General features: G+C 50.7%; 1 protein-coding gene across 1 annotated transcript in view; it reads right to left on the bottom strand.

Moving 5' to 3' along the window:
• Window positions 1-21,653, bottom strand: part of HYDIN (HYDIN axonemal central pair apparatus protein) — a 177,276-nt gene that overhangs the window by 111,200 nt on the left and 44,423 nt on the right. Inside the window, exons 9-12 of the mRNA XM_074151752.1 lie at window positions 20,214-20,397; window positions 9,312-9,411; window positions 3,739-3,857; window positions 1,482-1,705 (exon numbers count right to left, since the gene is read on the bottom strand). Of these exons, the coding sequence (XP_074007853.1) occupies window positions 1,482-1,705; window positions 3,739-3,857; window positions 9,312-9,411; window positions 20,214-20,397 (627 nt within the window). The remainder of the gene's footprint in view (window positions 1-1,481; window positions 1,706-3,738; window positions 3,858-9,311; window positions 9,412-20,213; window positions 20,398-21,653) is intronic.

Here is a 21,653-nt window from a genome sequence, read left to right as displayed (position 1 = left end):
ACGAAGGCCATCCAAGAAAAAACTCTATCTTACCTGTGGTAAGCGCATCTTTACAAGCGAAACCTGCCCTTGCTCAAGGGGAAAGCTGCTTATGCAAGAAAATCCCGTGACCAATTTAGGGGAGGGACAGAGGAGAATAAATTATTCGATTGTGAAATGTTCCCTCTTGATTTCCAAAAAAAGCAGCACTTTCCCTCCATACACAAAGCCAACATAATTGTTTCTCTACCGAGGTCAGACCTACTCACCACTCTCTTTTGAGATGTAATAACCTTGTTGTTCTTTTTTTTTTTTTTTAATCCATTTCCCTCACCTTATGGGTAAAATTGACTGCAGATTCCTTTCATTTATTTACTACCTTGATCTAGGGCCTCCCGACAGCGGCAGCCCAGCCCCAAAGCTCCAGAGCCTACACCACTATATCCTACCAGCCCCACGGTTAAGACCAACTGGGACAAGTTTGGATGCTGTCGTGGTCCCGAAAAGCCAGTTTTGCCTCTCCTGTCATCAGCTTTTTTTTGGTTTGTTTTTTTTTTTTTTTTCCTCTTTGCTCGGTGAGGATTATCTTTTGCAATGGCACCAGCCCATGGAATGGTGCCCAAGTCCTCGTGACAGTACTTGCTGCAGAGCTCCCCATCTCCTGCATCAGCACTTTTCCGGCTGCAGGAAGGAGGTACCGTAGCCCTTGCTGCCGGGAGGACAGCTTGTCCCAACGCATTAGCGTGAGAGATGATGCCGAGGCTGCTGCTACCAGTTTTGTATGGATTATTAAGAGAGGATTTTAAAAACACCGCTTCTGGGCAGCAATATCACCCAGGCTGGCCCATTCCTCAACCATCTCCAAAGTCCTTTTGGCCTCGCTGTGTGCTCAGGTGGGACATCCCAGACCATCTACTGCCCGAAGCTGACACCGTTACGTTCTGTCATAGCCCAAGGGGGAACAAGCGACCCATAGAAAGGAATCACTCCAGCTCCTGGGTACCGAGACTGGGCAGCAGGCATCTCCGCACCTTTCCCATGGAGCCTCCAGTCAAACTTTTTCCATACTGGGTTGTCACTTAAAGCCTCAAAGTCCTCACACAGAGATGTCAAAAGATCAAAAAAGGAATCTGCTGCTGCCAAATTCTGTGCAAAGAGTCCTGGAAAGTCACAGAGCCACCCTGGCTCGACCATGAAGGCAAAGGTGCTTCCCAGAGGGACCCAAGACTTTCAGAGATAAACTGGGTATTGAGGGCACAAGGATCATCTCCCCTCGCGGACAATTATACTGCATCATTTGCTGCTGCAATTACAAGGTTCAAACTGGAGACAAGATTTAAAAGCCCTGGCTCAGTCTCAGCTCTGATCCTTGCATCCCCATGCTAATACCTTAGACAACAACTTTTTTTCCTCTGCTTCACCATAAAATGAGGTAGGTGGCAGGCTGATTACCCACAGATTACCCACAGATTTGCCCACCGAGCTCCTACAACCTTCCTCACCTGATAGTCAAGGTCACAGGCTCAGGGGTTCCATTCACACTGAACCTGAATTCTTCTGTGAACTTCCCCAGGATGGTGGAACTGAAGGAGATCTGGATGGCTTGGAGCTCGTCTGGCAAAATGATGCCCTCCTCGGGGAGAAAGGTGAAGCAGGAGCCCAGAGCTGTAGCCGGAGGGACCAAGCTGAAGAGACCATTGATGGCTCCTTTGTTAAACAGGATCACCTGCAGCAGCAAGAAAGCAACATGGAAATACATAAGGAATCTTCCTTTCTTACAGAAGGCTGATTTGTTTTCTAATGAAGCAATTAACACCTGCAAAAGGCAGAAGATGCTGCGTGCTGCTGCTTGGCAGAAGCCAAAGGAAATATTAGAGGACAAGTTCTGCCTTTGGGTTTTTTCATGCAAAGCAGTGATAAATTCATATAAACAGAGTCACTCTGGGTTTATTCCACGGACACAGAGTGGTCCAGCTCAACTTGCAGCGCAGAGGACCTGCTCAGCGTCACCGACTTGATTCAGACCTGTCCCCAAGAGCAACGAAGGCCGGCGGAGGAGAAGGAAGAGGAAGAATTACTAGTGAATTCGTTACTAGTGAATCATCCACAATTGCTTCTGCTCCGGGTGAGTCCGATCCTGCCCGGGGCAGAACACCTTCAGCTTCCATTGCAGCCAACAAGTTTATCGCACACAGAAAACATCTCGGGATGGCACCAGAACCAACTTCAGGAGCACTCCCCAGCTCCCCTACAGTAGATGATTTAGGTTTCCTTCATTTTTTCTTTCATATGACAGTTTCTTAGTCTTTGCTTAAACAGACATCTAAGGGAAGGATGAGCATGAGGTGCATAACAGCCCCATCTGTTCCAAAGATTTTCTCTTTCCTAAATATTCACAGCCACCACCTAAGATTTTACCATCATTAGAACAAACTCCAAACTTAGAACCAAGCCGTATTTTGTTGAACGCTCGCGAGATCTACTGCCTCAAACAACCCCGCAGCATTTGGCGAGATCCATTTCTTTCTGTGTTGGGTGAGAGACGCCCACCCACCTCTGCCCGTGAGCTCTCACCCCCCAACTAACCCACCCAAAGCAAAGCCCTAACGTTCCCGATTGCCGCAGGGTGAAACCCTGCCATTCCCATGGACCCATCCATCTGCTCTGGATGTCTTTTCCCTTGACCTTGCAAAATGTGTCAGAAAAACCGAGACAGAAGCATAAAAAGGTCCCTTTTTTTTTTTTCTTTAATTTTGCAGCTGCTCTCGAAAATATTCACCTATCCAAACTCCACAATGGACACTTGAAAACTACTCTCTCCTCTCACGTGTTTTACACCTTAATTTACAAATTGCATTTCGGGATCCTGCGCTGAGCTGAGGTTTCCCTCCAGTCCAGCTGCTTAGGACAGCATCATCTACTTACTCACATTTTCTCAAGTAATGAAAACAATAAATTGATAGAGAGAGAATCAATACAGTATCAGCATTAAAAATGCATCGAGAGCACAATATTTTGGTAAGAAAACACCTTAATGTGTCCTTCCCTGCCACAGTCAAGCTTTTGAAAGTGTCTGACATGATGTATTGCCTTATTTTCCACCTCTATTGCTCTATCTTATTTTTTTTGCAGAAGACTTGACACCATTGCAGGGGGAGGCAAATATGTAGAAAGTTCTTTTGCTTCTTTTCCAGAAATACTTGTCTCCTTCTAGAGCCGGGGTCTGGAGAGTGGCGAGTGACTGGTGGGCAAGGGGAAGCCCTCCCCATGCCTTGGCCAGGGCCAGTTCTGAGCCAGGAGGCTGGACATCTTTCCTCCGATTCCCAAAATCAGTAGGATGCACTGAAATGAAAACTGTTTGCAATGGACTCAAGGTCAAACACAGTAAATTTATTCCAGCTGCTTTTTAAGAGTCAGAGTATGAAGGTGCTTTGCATCCAGGGCTGAAACAAAGGCCTCCAAATACTTATCTTTTTGACCCAATGTTGCTTTCATGTGTCAAGAGGGCTTTTTTTTTTTTTCCATAAAGCCTCCCAGTTGATCTCAAAGGGAGGTTGTCAAAAAAGCAGGGATTAGGGCTTCATAAACAACACATACACCTTTCAGACCCCATCAACTGCATCCAGATTCCATGAAACCCCCCAAATTTGACTATTACGTCAAATATTCCCTGCTCACAACTGCCTAAGTTGCCACAAAATCCCACAGGGAGCCATCAGGATCCACCCCTAACCCCTGCGAAGCCCTGCTGCTGCTCACCTCATAGCTGTGGGCTGATCCAACAAAAACCTTCCCGATGTCCAGCTGGTCAAAGCTGAAGCGGAGCCGGGGTCCCATGCCTTCCCCTTTGATGCGCAGGGGCAGCCTGGTCTCACGCCCTGGGGAGAGATTTCCATTTCAGAACCACAATTCCCTCCATTATCCTGGATTTTCCAGGCTGCTTCAATGCTAGTCCCCGAGTCTGGGCTGCACGGGACCAGTTCTAGATGCTCCAGGAGAAGACACAGAACCCTTCTCTTCCCTCAGGAGATATGCCTCGGGGCTGGATTCTAATTTCTAACCAACCCCTTGGGCTGGTTTCTCATTTAGCAATCAATTTGCACCCCAAGAAAGCGATGCCGAGTTTAAAATGTGATCTCTGGATTTCTTCCCATGCTCTTAGATGAGCTTCAAAATCCCGTCAGCGGGGGCACAAAGCTCATGAAACAGAACCGAAGATAAAAATACGCTGTCTGTAGCGATGCGATGGGAGATGACAGCACAGGAGCGGAGAAGCAGGAGCCCAAGGAAGGGGAAGGTCCCTGCTAACAGCGATACGCACATCTGAGGGCTGCTCAGAGCATAGAATCGTGGAGTGGTTTGGGCTGGAAGGAACCTTAAAGACCATCCAGTGCCACCCCCTGCCCTGGGCAGGGACACCTCCCACCAGACCGGGTTGCTCAAAGCCTTGCCCAACATGGCCTTGAACCCCTCCAGGGATGGGGCATCCATAACTTAGGATGATTTTGCCTCTGTTTGAGGAAGAGGCCTCTTCAGCTGTCTCTACCCTTTGCTCCAAGCCATGGCTGCTCTTCTGCGTTGATTTTGATGCTCGACATCTCCACCACCGCCTCTCCCCAACCTACAGCTCCATACCTGGGGGTGCTCCAGGGCTCACCTCCTGCAGCAGCGTCTAAGTAACACAGGACTTTGTGATCTCCAGAGAGGAGGCCGCAAAGCTTATAGCTAAAGTCCAAGATGCTAATTTTTTTCCGTAAGGCTTCTAAGGGGACATAGCTCAGGATCTTTCAGTCTGAAGGCTGTTCTGAACCACCGGAGCAGCCTAAAGGGGCCAAATCCTGCCCAAAATTTCAGCTTGGGCCTCCCTGCCATCCCATCCTACTCTGCACATAAAGAGAGGAGCACAAGGAGGAAAAGAAAGCCCCCAAAGTTGTATATAACCTTCACTATAGCTTTTGTGCAAAAAATATTCCTCTGTCCTTCAAGCTCCTTTGATCAGAGACTGAAGGTTGCTTTTGAAAAAAAACCTGCTGCAGAGTTATCCCAGAATATCCAAAATGACTTCTTATGGCAAAGAGCAGCCCAGGTGTGACACCACGGTGACTAGATCACAACTTGAAAAATAAAACAAAACTTTCCTGGAACAGCCTTTTCAATGAGTGCTGACTTTTTGATCTGGCAGCCATGGGCTGAGGATGTTTGATCGTGTCCAAAGCCAGAAAGGAAGAGCTAGGGAGCTTTTGTTCAACTCAACACTTTTTTAGGTGGATCCAGCCAAAGCCCAGCTGATAGAGATGAGAGTGATGTTTCACAGCGCAGGCGTTAATTGGAGGGCTGTGATATTTATATTTCACATACACTGTAAAAGAGGCAGTATCGGGTGCTCACTGTCAAAAGATTTCTCCATCTTGCATCATGTGGGGCTTAATTTTCCTTAAAAACTCTACGTCTAAACCTTCAAAGCTCTTAGGAAACAACAAAGATTTCCAAGTGACAAGCTTTTGTCCATCATCATGCTGAGACATGTCCCATGGACATTGCGATTAAAAAATCAGTGGCAGTTCTTCCCCTTCTGCAGTAGGTCCTCAACCTCTCCTGAAGGTCTGTGGAAATCATCCTTTCTTCTACCCCTGCGTTGATCCTGGGACTTTAGGAAATCCCAGAAACTTCATTCTTCCTCCTTACAGGTGAACCTCAGAGAGGGCTTTTCCCAAAGGAGGAGCAGACTGAACTACAGGCAGAGTTCAGGAGTGCCGAGAGGGAAATAAAAAGAGAGTACATCCTCCTCTTTGCCAGGAGCTGGGGCTTTGAGGAATGTCCAGCCTTTGCCCAGGGCCTGGGTACAGCCAGGCTGTGGCCCTGTGATGCTCCCACCATAAGGTGTCCCAGAGCACGGCCATGGAGGGGCTACGGCCTCTTTGTCTTCCATCCCAAATCCACACCTGGTACTGTAGAGCAAGGATAACGCCTTGACAGGTCATGCAGGGTGTCAAATTTGGCATTGCTGCCTTGCTTTCGGATAAACTGGGGTGTAGGTGGCCCAACAGCACGGGACTTTGTTGTTTGTGACACTCGGTTTCCTGTTCACAGAATGTCCCCGTATTTTGTGGGTGTGTTTGAACACAATTCTCATCCGACCACACCAATGAAGCTTTATATGACGCAGGGCAGTTCTGTCACAAGGTAAGGGAGTGATCATCCCTTGGGATGTTGCTTCTCCTGGCAAGAGTGGCTTAGGAAGGGGCTTTGCAAGGTGTAACCCAAACAGAGTCCTGAGTGCAGACAAACCTAAAAAGGCATTTCAGGTGTCTGAGCCCCGCCGCCACCACCACCCCCCGCCAAACGCCCCACCCCGTGCTTCCTCCCAGCGCTCAAGAGCTACAGCTTTATTTGCATGGGTAAGTAAGAAAGTTCATTTTGAGCTTAAATATTTGCCAAGAGCAAATTTCAACCCCCTTCCTAACCCACCAGCTTTGCCGGTCGCACGGTGCTGATTAGTTCTGTTAATCACCTGGGCCAGAAGCATCTGCGGAAAAAAAAAAAAAAAAAAAAAAAAAAGAAGAAGAAAGTGGAGGCCAGCGAAGCCCCTTTCCAGCGGGGTGTGAGATCCAGCTCCACAATTCCCAAATATTCCCAGCAAGGGGCACACGCCATCTGCCCAGCATCCTCCGAAGGGATTTACAACAGTCACGCTTCTTACAGGAATCAAGAAGCAAAACTAATTGGGTCCCTAGATAAAGACCGGTATTTTCATTCAACTCTTTTTGCACCTGGGGACCTTGGCTCTGGGACAGTTTCCATCCTGACACCACAGTGGGGCAGCTCTGTTTTGTGAGGGGGGGGGGCGGGGCTGACCAGCTGGAGAGCAGCTCTGAGGAGAAAGACCTAGGAGTCCTGGTGGACAATAGGATGACCATGAGCCAACAATAGGCCCTTGTGGCCAAGAAGGCCAAGGGCATCCTGGGGGGCATCAGGAAGAATGTGACCAGCAGGTCGAGAGAGGTCATCCTGCCCCTCTGCTCTGCCCTGGGGAGACCCCAGCTGGAGCACTGGGACCAGTTCTGGGCTCCCCAGTTCAAGAAGGACAGGGAACTGCTGGAGAGGGCTACAGAGATGATGAGGGGCCTGGAGCATCTCTCTGATGAGGAGAGGCTGAGAGACTTGGGTCTTTTCAGTCTGGAGGAGAGAAGGCTGAGGGGGGATCTGATCAACGCTTATAAATACTTAAAGGGAGGGTGTCAGGAGGACGGGGCCGGTCTTTTTTCAGTGGTGCCCAGGGACAGGACAAGAGGAAATGGGCACAAACTTGAATGTAAGAAGTTCCATCTAAACATAAGGAGGAACTTCTTTCCTGTGAGGGTGGAAGAGCCCCGGAAGAGGCTGCCCAGGGAGGTGGTGGAGTCTCCTTCTCTGGAGACATTCCAAACCCGCCTGAACACGTTCCTATGCAACCTGCTCTGAGTGGACCTGCTCTGGCAGGGGGGTTGGACTAGATGACCTCCAGAGGTCCCTTCCAACCTCATGTGATTCTGAGGTAGATGCATCATTTAAGTGACCTCCTTGAGGTTCCCTCTACAGAGCCAGTGGAGGAGCTAAGCTCTACCAAGGGCCCCATCAGGGTCTTTCTAAACCAGGCTCCTCTCCCGAAACCTGTGTTTGCCCACCATTTGCCCTGTTCTGTTTCCTACAGCTCCCAGACCAGCTCAAGGGTTGCCTGCGAGTAGTTTTCCTATTTCTCTGCAGTGAAAAAAAAAGCTCTCCTGGCACAACCCCCAGAGACCTCTGCAGTGAAGTGATGGACGCCCCCGTCACCAGAGCCCGAATCCCAGAGCCCAGCGCTGAGCGAGGAATCCCTCGGGAGCAACTTGTTTTAATCAATCCTTTCCTTCCACAGCTCTAACGACTGCAGCTGGTGGGCAGGAAGACAGTTTGTTAACACAAGCCCTATGTAATTACTGTAGGTGGCATTTGCCAAGTAAACCCTGCGCAATTACTGTATAAATAAAAAGCTGTTTCATGACATTTGTATCCGTCAGCCTGGAGCAGTAAGAAAAGCAAGAAAGCAGCTGGGTCCGTGATTCCAGCACCCTCCAGAATGGAAGCACAGCTGCTGGAGGACCACGGACCTCACAACTCTTCTTCTTAGGTGGGGAAAACGGTAATGTTCCTTGGATGGAAATTCAACATTTATCTCCCACTCTTGAAAAATGCCATAAGCAGCACCATGCGGAGGAAGGAGAAGGCAACCCGAACCATGCAGCTTGCTGCAGGCATTCCTGGCCCCGTGCCACCGCTGCAAAGGGGTCACCTCTGTGAGGGCAAAGATGGCATTAACTTGGGTGAGTCAACGAGAACTGCTCCCAGGGAAGACTGGTAAGCATAAAGCTTGTCCAGCAGAACGCTCGGGCTCCCATTTCCAGGGAGGGTGTTCACCCTACTGAGTACATCCAGCCCTGTGCAACGCTACCTGTACGCACCACGGACCTTGGAGCCACAAGGTGACAATTCTCAGGCAGGGACAGAAGCCCGTGGTGGCCAGAGGTGGTCTTTTTGCTGAGCAGGGCTCAGCCACCAAGAGCTCTGGTAGCATCTGGGTAGTAGGAAGTGGTCCAGGGCCTGGGAGCACATTTGTAACTCAGCTCAGGAGTCTGATGGTGCAAAGTCCCAGGATCAGTGCAGGGGTAGAAGAAAGGATGGCTTCCATGGACCTTCAGGAGAGATTGAGGACCTACTGCAGAAGGTGAAGAACTGCCACTGATTTTTCAATCATGGGACAGTGTGTCTCGTGACACACATCAGTGCCCATGGGACGTCTCAGCACGATTGTGGACAAAAAGCTTGTCACTTGGAAATCTTTGCCATTTCCTAAGAGCTTTGATGGTTTAGACCTGGAGTTTTTAATGAAAATTAAGCCTCATGTGATGCAATATGGAGAAATCTGTCGACAGTGGGCACCCAATACTGTGGTAATAAAGACTCATCTTGGAGGTAAATGGTCTATAGGGGCTCAGGGCTTGTCCACTAAAGCTCTTCTGCTCTGTGGTTCTTTAGCCTTTACAGAGAAAATGCTGGAAAACCCCATGGCATGAAAACTTATCCCTTCGCTGTCTTGGTTGCTCTGGGATCAGTGGTCCAAGCTTGTAACCAGGCATCCTGAGGGCTGGCCTTGGACAGGAGACCACTTGGAAGCCACAGGGACAGAGGGCATGTGCCAGCACTGCCCTGCTGGCTGTGGACCCTTCCAAGCAACTCCAGGAGAACCAAGGGGACTGGAATACACTTTGTGCCCCACCTTCACTGTGGGTAAGAGAAGCAGGAGAAAGAAGCCGTACCTGAGATGTCGCAGTAGACTGTTTGGTGATAGAGTCGGGCTTCTTGAGGTTTGAAGATCACATTAATTTCAGCCGAAGAATTTGGCCAGACATCTCCCTCCTAAAACAGAAGGAGATGGCAAACCATTTATCTTCAAACGTTACATTTCTTCTTTTCAACCACGGCCCTGCAGCCTATATTTAGACCATCAGTGAAGAGCAGGGAGCAAGCAACACTCGTCAACAAAATTTATAAGGGTTTAAAAGCAGCTGCAAAAAAAACCCAAAACAAAACCAACTTTCTAAGTCCCTTACCTTTACAGGCATTTTGTTAAATTAGGGCTATAACGGACCCACCAAATTGGCTCACGCTCCAGTGACTCGAGCAGGATTTCTTCAGAGGTACCAGGAATTTGAGGAAAATGTACTTTTCTCCTCCCAACCTTCCTGTATTTCCCTGTATCACTATGGCTACGGGAAGGCTTTTACTCCCATCAGAAAAGATGTAGCAAACCGAATGGATTTTTCCATTCTGAGTTAGGAAAGTGCTGCCTCTCACCCCTCACCCGGATGTGTACTATGTATATAATGTACTGCAGTGGGCTGGGGGGCTCAGCACCAAGCAGAACAAGCCCTCCTGCCCAGGGATGGATGAAGAACTGAGGCTTTCCCACCGGTGGCTGCTTCTGCAGAAGATCTGAGAAGGAAGCTGAGAGCTAGATGCATCCTGATTCCCCCTGCAAGGTGCGCACACCCCTGTTTCCCTCAGCACAGGCTCAAACAAGAAGAGATCGGGTTTGCTCACAGCTCCACAACCGAAAAATCAACTAAAATAGCTCTTTTCAAGGAATTGTCAGACTTGGAAGGGACCTCTAGAGATCATCTAGTCCAACTCCCCTGCTGAAGCAGGACTCAGGACTGCATCCAGGTGGGTCTTGAAGATCTCCAGAGAAGGGGACTCCACCACCTCCCTGGGCAGCCTCTTCCAGGGCTCTGGCACCCTCACCAGAAAGAAGTTTCTCCTCATATTTGAATGGAACTTCCCATGTTCCAGCTTGTGCCCGTTGCCCCTCGTCCTGTCACTGGGAACCACTGAAAAGAGTCCAGCTCCATCCTCCTTCAACCCACCCTTTAGATACTTGTAAGCATTAATAAGGTCTCCCCTCAGCCTTCTCTTCTCCAGGCTAAAGAGCCCCAGCTCTCTCAGCCTTTCCTCATCAGGGAGATGCTCCAATCCCTTAATCATCTTTGTTGCCCCACGCTGGACTCTCTCCAGTAGTTCCCTGTCTCTCTTGAACTGGGGAGCCCAGCACTGGATGCAGTATTCCAGTTGTGGCCTCACCAGTGCAGAGTAGAGGGGGAGAATGACCTCCCTCCACCTACTGGCCACACTCTTCCCTACGCAGCCCAGGATCCCATTGGCCCTCTTGGCCACAAGGGCACATTGCTGGCTCATGGATAGTTTACTTTCCACCAGGACCCCCAGATCCTTCTCCTCAGAAGTGCTTTCCAGCAGGTCCACCCCTGACCTATATTGGTGCCTGGGGTTCTTCCTCCCCAGGTGCAGGACCCTACATTTGCCCTTTTTGAACTTTTCCTTGTCATGTTCAGAGGTTTCGGTCTGGACCATGCTACCTGTGCTTCTGCAACTGGCTGCTGGTTCCTCAGGATCTTCTCTCTCTGCTTATCTCAGTCCCAGGGAGCCTTGTCCCACATTTTTGGGGCCACCCATGGTTTGTAAAGGCTCTCACTCGCTTCTCGCGACCGGTTTGAACAAAGGCACCACTCACATCCCCTCAACCCCTGCCATTACAAACGTCTCTTCATGCATTTGTTGATATAAATATATGCGCCTCTGACAACTGTGATAATACTCTACCAGGAATGAAAAATTCAGCTTCTAAAAGGAGACAAAAAGAACAGAGTTATTTTTCTATCAACAAAATGAGGTTTTGATTCTCTTTGCTGCTGGGTGTCCTCAGCGCTTTGTCCAGAAGAGCCTTGAACTGACTGGAGCCTCCGGCCCTCCTCCAGCATCAATATTAAATAACTATAATACTTGCCATCGACAGCACTTACAGTTCAAAGGACAGTCCCTGCAAAATTTGAAGAGCTACGACACGGGGAGTTATTGGGTTCCAGCTGCAAATAATCCCCTAATGCACAGTCTGCTCAGGGTCAACTGAACAGAGGGGAAGAACAGGCGGAGAAAACCGTTTTGGACACCAACACACCATCATCACCCCCACAATAAGAAGAAAAGGGAAGTCTAAAAGCATAAAGTCACTCGGATTCCTCTCAAAACCCAGAGCTAACACATTCGCCAGATAAACGTACTTTGTGTTTCTATCCAGCAAGCGAACGGCTGGAGATGAAGCCTTATTATATGACAACACACTTGCCTGAGGAAGCAAACTGGGGACAACAACCTGCAACCCACAGTTAGATATCAGAGCCTTTGGGTACCACGGGGATGCTGTACGGACTGAGCATCCACAGAGTTATCTCGGATTTGCACCAATAAAAGCATTCGGGATGCTCCGAACCACATAAACTCTGCTACGGTGCCTGGAGCTCACCTAAGCCGAGCCACTGAGAAAAACCACTGGGATGACAGATTTCCCTGGCTTGGCTAATTAGAGCTTAATCACTCACCAGCGTTCCTCACCCCAGCTGCTCGCTGTGTGTTTAACAGCCTGAATTCCGTGGTCTCACCCTGGGCAGACTGTCCCCAGGGAGGGAGAGATGCTTTGGCAGCTGCTTGCCTTTGCTTCAAGCCCAACATCTGTAGCCCAGCACACATCCCAGCTCACTGGCGTTCTGCGCTTCTCCTTAACGCGTGCAGCATGGGCTGAGCTGCCCCGTGGAGCCCTTTGATCCTCCAGCCAGCAGTGGGGATGCTTGAGGTCTTCATCTTCTCCAAGGGCGTAAAGCAGGGGAGGATGGAACTTCCCAAGCCTTAAAACCAAAACCCAGGGGTGCAGGGGAGCGAAAAGAGCCCCATTTCAGAAGTGCCACCCGGATCCCTCCAAGGGAAAATCCTTTTGCTTTGCAGAGCCTCCTGTGCCAGAAAGCAAAGTACTGGAATGAGACTGGACCATATAAGCAGGACTGGGGTGGGGAAACTGGTGCCAGGATGTGGCTGTAGCTCTGCAATCAGGCTAACGAGGGCTGGGCACAGCTGGATTATCAGGGTAACTTAAAAGTTTGGGCTGGCTGCCTCCCATAAAGGAGGGAGGTCATTCTCCCCCTCTACTCTGCACTGCTGAGGCCACAACTGGAATACTGCGTCCAGTTCTGGGCTCCCCAGTTCAAGAGAGACAGGGAACTACTGGAGAGAGTCCAGCGCAGGGCAACAAAGATGATTAAGGGATTGGAGCATCTCCCTGATGAGGAAAGGCTGAGAGAGCTGGGACTCTTTAGCCTGGAGAAGAGAAGGCTGAGGGGAGACCTTAATAATGCTTACAAGTACCTAGAGGGTGGGTTGAAGGATGATGGAGCCAGACTCTTTTCAGTGGTTCCCAGCGACAGGACGAGGGGCAACGGGCACAAGCTGGAACATGGGAAGTTCCATTCAAATATGAGGAGAAACTTCTTTCTGGTGAGGGTGCCAGAGCCCTGGAAGAGGCTGCCCAGGGAGGTGGTGGAGTCCCCTTCTCTGGAGATCTTCAAGACCTGCCTGGATGCCATCCTGAGTGATGTGCTCTGGGCAACCCTGCTTCAGCAGGGGAGTTGGATGGGATGATTTCTAGAGGTCCCTTCTAACTCTGACAATTCCATGATTCTGTGACAAACTGAGCACCCCATTTGCTGGGGCTGCGTTACCACTTGCGAGACTTTGTGATCTACCTGAAAAAGCAGCGTGAGATTTTACACCACATCACCATTTAGTGCAACGTTCTACAGCCGGGCTCCCACCACCAAGAAGAAGGTTTCACAGAGCCAAATCGCTCCGGGGAAACTCAGAGCATCCTTCCCTCCTTCCACCCAGGCCGGAAAACGAACTTCTTTGAGCGCAATGCGGCAGTATCAGTCTTTCAGGTTAACTATCTAACAAAGTACCATTTGGCTGCTGGATCACAGGCTGACGGCACTCACCGGTCTGTTTTGTGCGCCGCAATCAGATATATTGGCCCCGTGGACACTTGGGGGCAGTTGGGTTATTACTCAGAGGCTGACAGAGGCGATACATCTCCGGTTAATGGAAGCAAGCGTAATACAGTTCATAAGCAAAAAAAAAAAAATGAAGCTAAGCAGGAAAGGAAGAAAATTAAACAGGAGCGCTGGGCTGATGAATATGTATCTGCGAACAGCAGCGCCGTTTTCTAGCTGAGCAAGTTTAGCTGACTTTGGGATTCGATGAACTCCAAGGCCAGCACATCTGCGACAGAAATATAGCCGACACGGTGATCTTCCCCCTCTGTTTTGGAGCAGAGTAACAGCAATCTATCAGGAAGGCAGCTCCGGGGACAGACTCGGCAGGGCAGGGGACCCGGGAAGGTGGTGCAAAGCCAGAAGGCAGAGATAAGAGTGGGAGATGGTTCAGAAACAGCACACGCTTGAGGCTCACGACAGCTTTGTCTTTTTGTCACCCACATCATCGTCTTGTCCCACTCTGGTCACTGCCCATCAAGCCTTGGGTGAGCAGGACTGGGTGACAAACTTCCCTGTTCCCCCAGTAAGCTCTGGCAGGCAGACAGACTGGTACTTTACATCCCCAAGCTCTTATTGCGACTCACACAGCCACGATCCCGACTCCCATGGTGAATATACACAGGGAGACGATGTGACTACAGCAGGGAGGAGGTAACAGAAAGAGAACTTCATTTTAAAAAAAAGTATTTCAGTAAATTCATAGAATCATAGAATGGTTGGAGTTGGAAAGGACCTTAAAGATCATCGAGTTCCAACCCCCCTGCCCTGGGCAGGGACACCTCCCACCACACCAGGTTGCTCCAAGCCCCCTCCAACCTGGCCTTGAACCCCTCCAGGGATGGGGCAGCCACAGCTTCTCTGGGCAACCTGGGCCAGGCTCTCACCACCCTCACAGCAAAGAATTTCCTCCTAATATCTAATCTAAATCTCCTCTCTTCCAATTTAAAACCATTACCCCTTGTCCTGTCACTACATCTCCTGACAAAGAGTCCCTCTCCGGCTCTCCTGTAGGCTCCCTTCAGATATTGGAATTCTGCTTCCCCATCTTACAGCACCCAGAAACAGAGGCACAGTGAGGCTTTCGGCCACTGCAGAGGCCATCCAGGCTACTGCGGTGCTTCCAATGCTCCTCTCGGCAGCAAAAACCTTCCAGAAGCTCCTCTGGCAGGCCAGTACCGTTACCCTCGGTTTCCCCAAGGAGGTCCCAAGGAATAAAGGCTGAATCTTCAAGGTCTGAATGCCTTCAAGTGTTTCCAGGAGAGATGGGGGAGCATTCACACCATATAAACTCTAGAGATCTAACTTGGACCACCTACGGGGAGCATCGGGCTACAAAGCCTACATCCCCTTGAATGCAGAAGCTAAACATCCCAGGTTCTCCACCAACCTGGGACACCTGAGTTTTGTGTCAAAGGCAGGCGATGAGGATGCCCCCCTTCCCAGAGTAACATAAAAACCTCTGACAGTCCTCACACCAGACTCTGGGGGTGTACTAGCCCCACGCACTGTCACATAGTCCAGACAGCAGCCCCGGTACATGCCCTGGGCTCTGTGCAGGCACTGAGCTCCGTACCAACAGCTGCACCCCAGAGGAACCCCTTCTCCTCATGGCTTTGGATTAACCTGGTTTGGGATAACAATGTCATAGAATGGTTTGGGTTGGAAGAGACCTTAAAGACCATCCAGTGCCACCCCCTGTCCCTGGGCAGGGACAACTCCCACCAGACCAGGTTGCTCCAAGCCACCTCCAACCTGGCCTTGAAGCCCTCCAGGGATGGGGCAGCCACAGCTTCTCTGGGCAACCTGGGCCAGGCTCTCACCACCCTCACAGGGAATTTCTTCCTGAGATGTCATCTCCATCTCCCCTCTTTCAGCGTCAAACCCTTCCCCCTCGTCCTATGGCTCCTCTCCCTGATCCAGAGTCACTCCCCAGCTTTCCTGGAGCCCCTTGAGGGACTGGAAGGGGCTCTAAGGTCTCCCCGGAGCCTTCTCTTCTCCAGGCTGAACCCCCGCAACTCTCTCAGCCTGTCCTCCCAGCAGAGGAGCTCCAGCACCTCTCATGTCCACACTTAGCTTGTTCTCAGGGGACACTGCCTCTTGCCACAAAACTGCCTTGTGCAATATCAAGTCCACTTCAATATCCTTCCTCTCTCTCCACCATGGGACCCATCCCCATTCAACTCTTGCCCCCAGCAGCCCACAGACATCTGTCATGGGCACCAGTCAGCTGGACCCTGGCAGAGCCAGCAGCCTGGGTGCCAGGGCTTGCACCCAGCAGGACATCAGACATCAGCTCCTGGGGAGAAAACCATGCCTGCCTTCATCTTTGCCAGAAGATCCTTGGAAACCAGCTTGCAAATTAAGGCATGGCCCTGTCAGAGCTGTCTACCCCAGCCCAGACTCAGCCTCCAAAGCTCCCTCTGCTCAGGGTCAAGCGGGCACAGAAGGCAGGAGAGCGATCTCAGGGCTTTGCAATCTGCTCTCCTGCCTGCTGGCCTCCCCGCGGGATACGAGACATTGGGCTCATGACACAAAGCCCCGGTTATCCCAGTCTCCTCCCATTCCTGCATCACCATTGCTGTACGAAGGAGAACCAGTGTCGTGTCTGTGCTGGCAGGGCATTTATCTGACTCTGGAACTTGAGCCTGGCCCAAGATAAGCCAAAGTGAACCTCAAAATGGTGAAATTCCACTGCACCAAAAAAAAAAAAAAAGTACAGTTTCGGGAAGAGCCTGGGAGAACACTGCAACATCTCCAAACAGCGAGGGGGTGGGAAGGAGTCCCCACGGGCATCGCTCAGAGCGGGCTGAGGTCCTGCTGGGACGATGTGCTTGATACCACCAAGACCACAGCGATTGCTGGGCTCTCCCTGTACACCCCCAGCGCGGGAGGGAGCCGAGAGCTTTGGGCCGATGTCATTCCTTCTTTTACAACCCAAAGAGATGAGGGTGCATCACACAACCCCCCCCTTGCCAGGGATGATTTCTTGCCACGCTCCAAGAAACCGCTCAGTGATGCACCAAGGGACAAGGGAGGGATCTCCACACATCCGAGGAGCTGCTGGATCCCAAGGCAGAGTCAGATGAGGCTCCTCCAGGGCACCAGAGGAAACAAGCCGAGGGACTAGCGATAAAGCCCATCCCTTCCTATGCATCAGCACAGCTCTCCGGAACAATCCTACCGCAGCGGTGTTATCGCCCGAGCCCCGCACCAATATCCTCACTCCCGAGAAAACCTGCACCAGCAGTTAAGAGACTCGCTCTCCTGAGCTCCTGATATGAAATCACCCTTCTGCAGGATCCAACAGGGAAATTGGTGGCAGTACGTCCAGGGAGAGCGTCCCTCTATCGTCAGTGAAGCCATAAGCCAGACCATTTGACTCCAAAGGCGGAGGGCAAGAAGGAATAATCAGTTACACTTTATTCTACTACTCCATAGCTAAAACAAATTCTTTAAAGACATAACTATTCTGGGAAATTTTTGTCATTTCTCCCTTCATTACTGCTGTACATCAGACTATAAAAGCAGAAAAATATTGCAAGTTATTTCTCCTGGGAAATTAAAATGGGCTGTTGAAGAGGTTCCTCGCGTTCCTGCTACCCCGCAGGGAAAAAAGAGCTGCTGGTTAAAAGGATATGCTTCATTACCCACCCTTGCCGGCTACTGCTCCATGTGTACGAGCCTCGGGACACCTCCGAAGCCAGCAGTCTGGGCTGGCGTGTCCTCTATAGGATGGCAGTTGAGTCAGAGCATGGGAAACTACGGTGGATGCTAACCAGGACAGAAATAAAACATACAGAGTGCTGTGAACACGGTATCGCAACGCTTCTGGCTTAACGTCAGCCTCAGACAGGCTGCGGCTGGCAGGTGGCAGGAAACACAGAGGGTGGATGGATGAGGACACAGCACAAACTCCAGCTGTGCTGCCCTGGCTTGGCTGCAGCGTAAAGCAACCGCGAGACGGGAGGGGAGAGCACACCACGTCTCACAGCTACACAAGTGAGCCCAACCATAAATACTTGCAGATGCTGTTTCGCCCTCCCTCTGCCCCTAAATAACGAGAATCTGCTAGATCTCCACCAGCCTGCATAAGAAAAAGGCCATCTCGAAAAGCTGGGCACCACCAACTGTTGGCCAAATCCCCTACTTGGTTTTGCAGAGGGGGAAGGCGATCCGCGGGAAGAAAAATCACTGCTCAAAGTGGACAGAAAATCGCAGACGGAGCCGGCAATAGAAGTACTGAAATGACACCCAGAGTGCATCCTTCTAGTTGAGGGCACTTTGGGGAAAGGCAGTGCCAAAGCTAACATCTGCCTCTTTCCATAAATATCCGAACCCATGGAGAGCTGCGGGACGGACCACAGCTCCCACTGGAGATGGTGCCTGCTGCCAGATACTGAAGTGCTCAGTAGTAACCTCTCATTTGGATGGAAACCAGCTTGGTTCCCCAGCCGAGCTGGAGATTTGTGGGAACAAAAAACCTGCTGTCACCTCTTGGCCCAGCCTCTGGGTCAGCAGCAGCAGCAGTTCCACCATCCGAACATCTCGAAGACCACCTCCACCGGCTCAGAATTAACGCGTGACAAAGAGGAGTTGCTACCAAGCAATGACAGGAGAGTGATGACTTGTTAAGGTCAGTGCAATGGTAACAAAACCTTGTCCCTCCTTCCCTCTGGTTTCCATTTCCAAAGAGTCAGCTCCCACGTGTCTGCAATGTGACTTACAGCTAATCCGGGGCAGGGAGGATGCAGCAGAAAGCAAGGACTTTGTCCTTTGGTAGCCACCTGTGCTTCTAGCACGGCTGCTTCTGCTGACATATCGTGTGTATTTGCAAAAATAAATTAAACCAAATTTGAGATGCGCTTGGAAAGTCAGAGTTGTGTAACAGCTTGTTTCCCACAGGCTTGGATGGCTGCTCAGAATGTTCATGGTCACATGGTAATTCCAAAATCACTGCCTTCCTCTCGCTTGTTATTATTTTCATCAGCGAGTTAACCCTGTACAGGCTGAAGCGACCTGCTGCAGCTGCTACACACAGCAACATCTGAGAATACCAGCAGCTAACGGTCCACTTGGCAAAGCTTCTGCGCGAACCCTGCAAAGCCACCCTGCCCAGAAAACGTTTCCAAGACTTGTACCCCTCCACCAGCTTCCTAACCTCTGGAAGCAATTATTTCCTCCAGGCACTACTTACAAGGGTTTGATTATTTCTATAGGGTGTTCCCAGACATCATCCCAGGGCAATAGGTAGGAAGAAGAGAGCGGCCGCTTTTGGCCAAAAAGTCTGTGAGGCAGCAAGGTCCCAGCTTTGGGGAAGCCTTTCCAGCAGATTTACAGGGCAAGAAGGGTGTCTGTCCAAGCTAAAGGTTATGGGGCCATCGCCAGAGAGAAGGTGATGGAAATCGGTGGATTTTTACATTCTTCATTTGCTAAAGAGGAGGAAACGTTATCATTTGATGTAAAGACACCCATATGTCAGGGGGAGAAGACAGACACGAGCAAAACTCTGAATGTGAAACTGATTGTTCCATAAATAATGGAATTAATGGAAATCGAAAGGTGATAATGCTGGATGAGACAGAAGGGGAGAGACTCATGTAACAGCCCACATATTCAAGTCCTAGAGCAAACCGTGTAACGTTAAAAGAGCCATTTAAGAAAGGTTTCCACTCAAGACTCAAGGCTACACTTTAGGTCCATAAATCACGCCACAGGGTAGCAGGACTCAGTAGTGGGGGCAGCCAGACCTCTGGACCTCACCTTAATGCTATTCAGGAACTCAAGAGCGGATTAAGAGAGACATAGTCCAACGGTAGTGAAGCAGGAGCCCGAGGGGACACTCCCAAACCAGCTCTGATGCTCCACAGGATGCTCTTAACGCTCAGCTCCCACTCTCTGCAATATTCCTCCTGCTCTGGCAGGATCTCTCTGTCACACCACTCTGCCGTCAGCTGCAGCGGTGCGAAATCACAGCGGTTCTGCCACCGGTGGCTCTCAGCCTTGTAAGGGCTGTAGGAGTAACCAGCAGAACACCATCCCCTTCCTCGAAAGAAATCAGTCTCACCTATTTTAATAAGAAAAAAGAGAGGTTGGGCTTGCTCTAGGGTTTGCTCCAAAGATGAGAGAGGATTTTGCACTGGTTGGACAATGGGCACTCTTCATCTCAGACCAGGCAAGCGCTCAGAATCAGGGCTTTGGCCGATGGATAGACGGGAGATTTTGCTTGTGTAAAGAGAAAAGCAAAAGATTTTCAGTACCTACGTGCAACAGAAATCAAGAGGTGTGTTTAAACCTGCCAGCCTTGTCTTCAGGCTCACAGACGACACTGGAAGGGAGATTCAGTCGTGGTGTAAGTCACAATTATGTAAGGGACTGGTATTTCGGTGATTAATTTGAATTTGGCCTCCTTTCCATGGAGAACCATTTCATTCTTCAGGCCAATATATGAACTGACGGTGCTCTAATACCCTTTGTTAATCCCCGTACAGCAGATAAGTATTTAAGGTGTGTCCTTATATATAATAATCGATACCTCTGAACACTAAGGACACGTATTAAGTGTCCTTAATTTATAGCCCTTGCAGTAGCTCAGCTAGACCTCTCGCTGCCTGTCAGGAGCCCGCAGTTCAGAAATGCTTTTTGCAACCAGCTCTCCCTGAAACCTGATGTTTTCCCTCTTTGCACATCAAACCAGCTGATGCGGGGATCTGCCACGTGACCTCATTCGAGGAGGAGGAGGAGGAAAGGAGATTCTCAGCTATCGCTTACCACCGGCTCAATGGTGAAGATGTCATCGGAGAAAAGCATGGAGTCCCCTTGCACCTTTGCTCTCTGGTTCTGGAAGGTGCGGGAGAGAAGGGAAAGGCGTTCTCGGAGAGTGGGGTCCACCGCGCACTCCTGGAGAAAATAATCCGTCTGGTCCTCTTCCTGCCTCCGCAGCCTGCGACACAGCCTGCAGCCACGGGGAGAGACAAACCGAGCAGATAATTCAATAACCAACATATTTGCAGAGACTGTCGTGTAAGTGCAGGGACAGCAACGCACACGGGGAGGAAGAGCAGCAGCTCAGCAAGCGACTGATCCCGAGCCATGGGGACCAAAATGGGTCAGAACATCACTTGTTGTACCCTGGCACGGCTGGTGGGTTTAACCCACGCTTATAAGCTTAGAGTCATGGAAGGGTTTGCGTTGGAAAGGACCTTAAAGACCATCCAGTGCCACCCCCTGCCCTGGGCAGGGACACCTCCCACCAGACCAGGTTGCTCCAAGCCCCCTCCAACCTGGCCTTGAAGCCCTCCAGGGATGGGGCAGCCACAGCTTCTCTGGGCAACCTGGGCCAGGCTCTCACCACCCTCACAGCAAAGAAGTTCTTCCCCACATCTCATCTCAATCTCCCCTCTTCCAGCGTCAAACCCTTCCCCCTCCTCCTATGGCTCCCCTCCCTGATCCAGAGTCACTCCCCAGCTTTCCTGGAGCCCCTTGAGGGACTGGAAGGGGCTCTAAGGTCTCCCCGGAGCCTTCTCTTCTCCAGGCTGAACCCCCCCAACTCTCTCAGCCTGTCCTCCCAGCAGAGGGGCTCCAGCCCTCCCAGCATCTCCATGACCTCCTCTGGCCGCGCTCCAACAGGTCCATGTCCTTCTGCTGTTGGTGGCCCCAGAGCTGGAGGCAGCACTGGGGGGGGTCTCCCCAGAGCGGAGCAGAAGGGCAGAATCCCCCCCCTCGCCCTGCTGGCCACGCTGCTGGGGATGCAGCCCAGGATGCGGGGGGATTTCTGGGCTGCCAGCGCACGTTGACAGTGCATGTGGAGCTTCTCATCCACCAACACCCCCAAATCCTTCTCCTCGGGTTTTTTTTGAGAGCTAACAGCCCTCGAGAGAATGACCTGGCTCAAAGCTATGACTGATGGAGAATCCAACAACAACCTCAACTGTCTTTTCTTACCGTGGAGCTGCTTGTTGGAGGCAGATAAAGACCAAGGAGCACCCAATGCAGTGCTGCACTGGGAGGAGGTGAAGCAGCTGGGCTCCAGCTCCAGGTTACTAGCATCACTCTATTTTCTTCCCTGTTGGACCTACAGGGTTAAGCAAACAATTCCTGCTCTCTGTTCCCTACACTGCCTTCCACCAGAGGATTCCAGAGCACTTTAAAAATCAAACTAATGAATTCAGGCATCACATCACCTCAGTGAAATTAAGGGTCTCACATTCA

The sequence above is a fragment of the Numenius arquata genome, chromosome 8, assembly GCF_964106895.1.
Source record: "Numenius arquata chromosome 8, bNumArq3.hap1.1, whole genome shotgun sequence".
NCBI classification, from domain to species: Eukaryota; Metazoa; Chordata; class Aves; order Charadriiformes; family Scolopacidae; genus Numenius; species Numenius arquata.
This window is presented reverse-complemented; position numbering and strand designations above follow the sequence as displayed.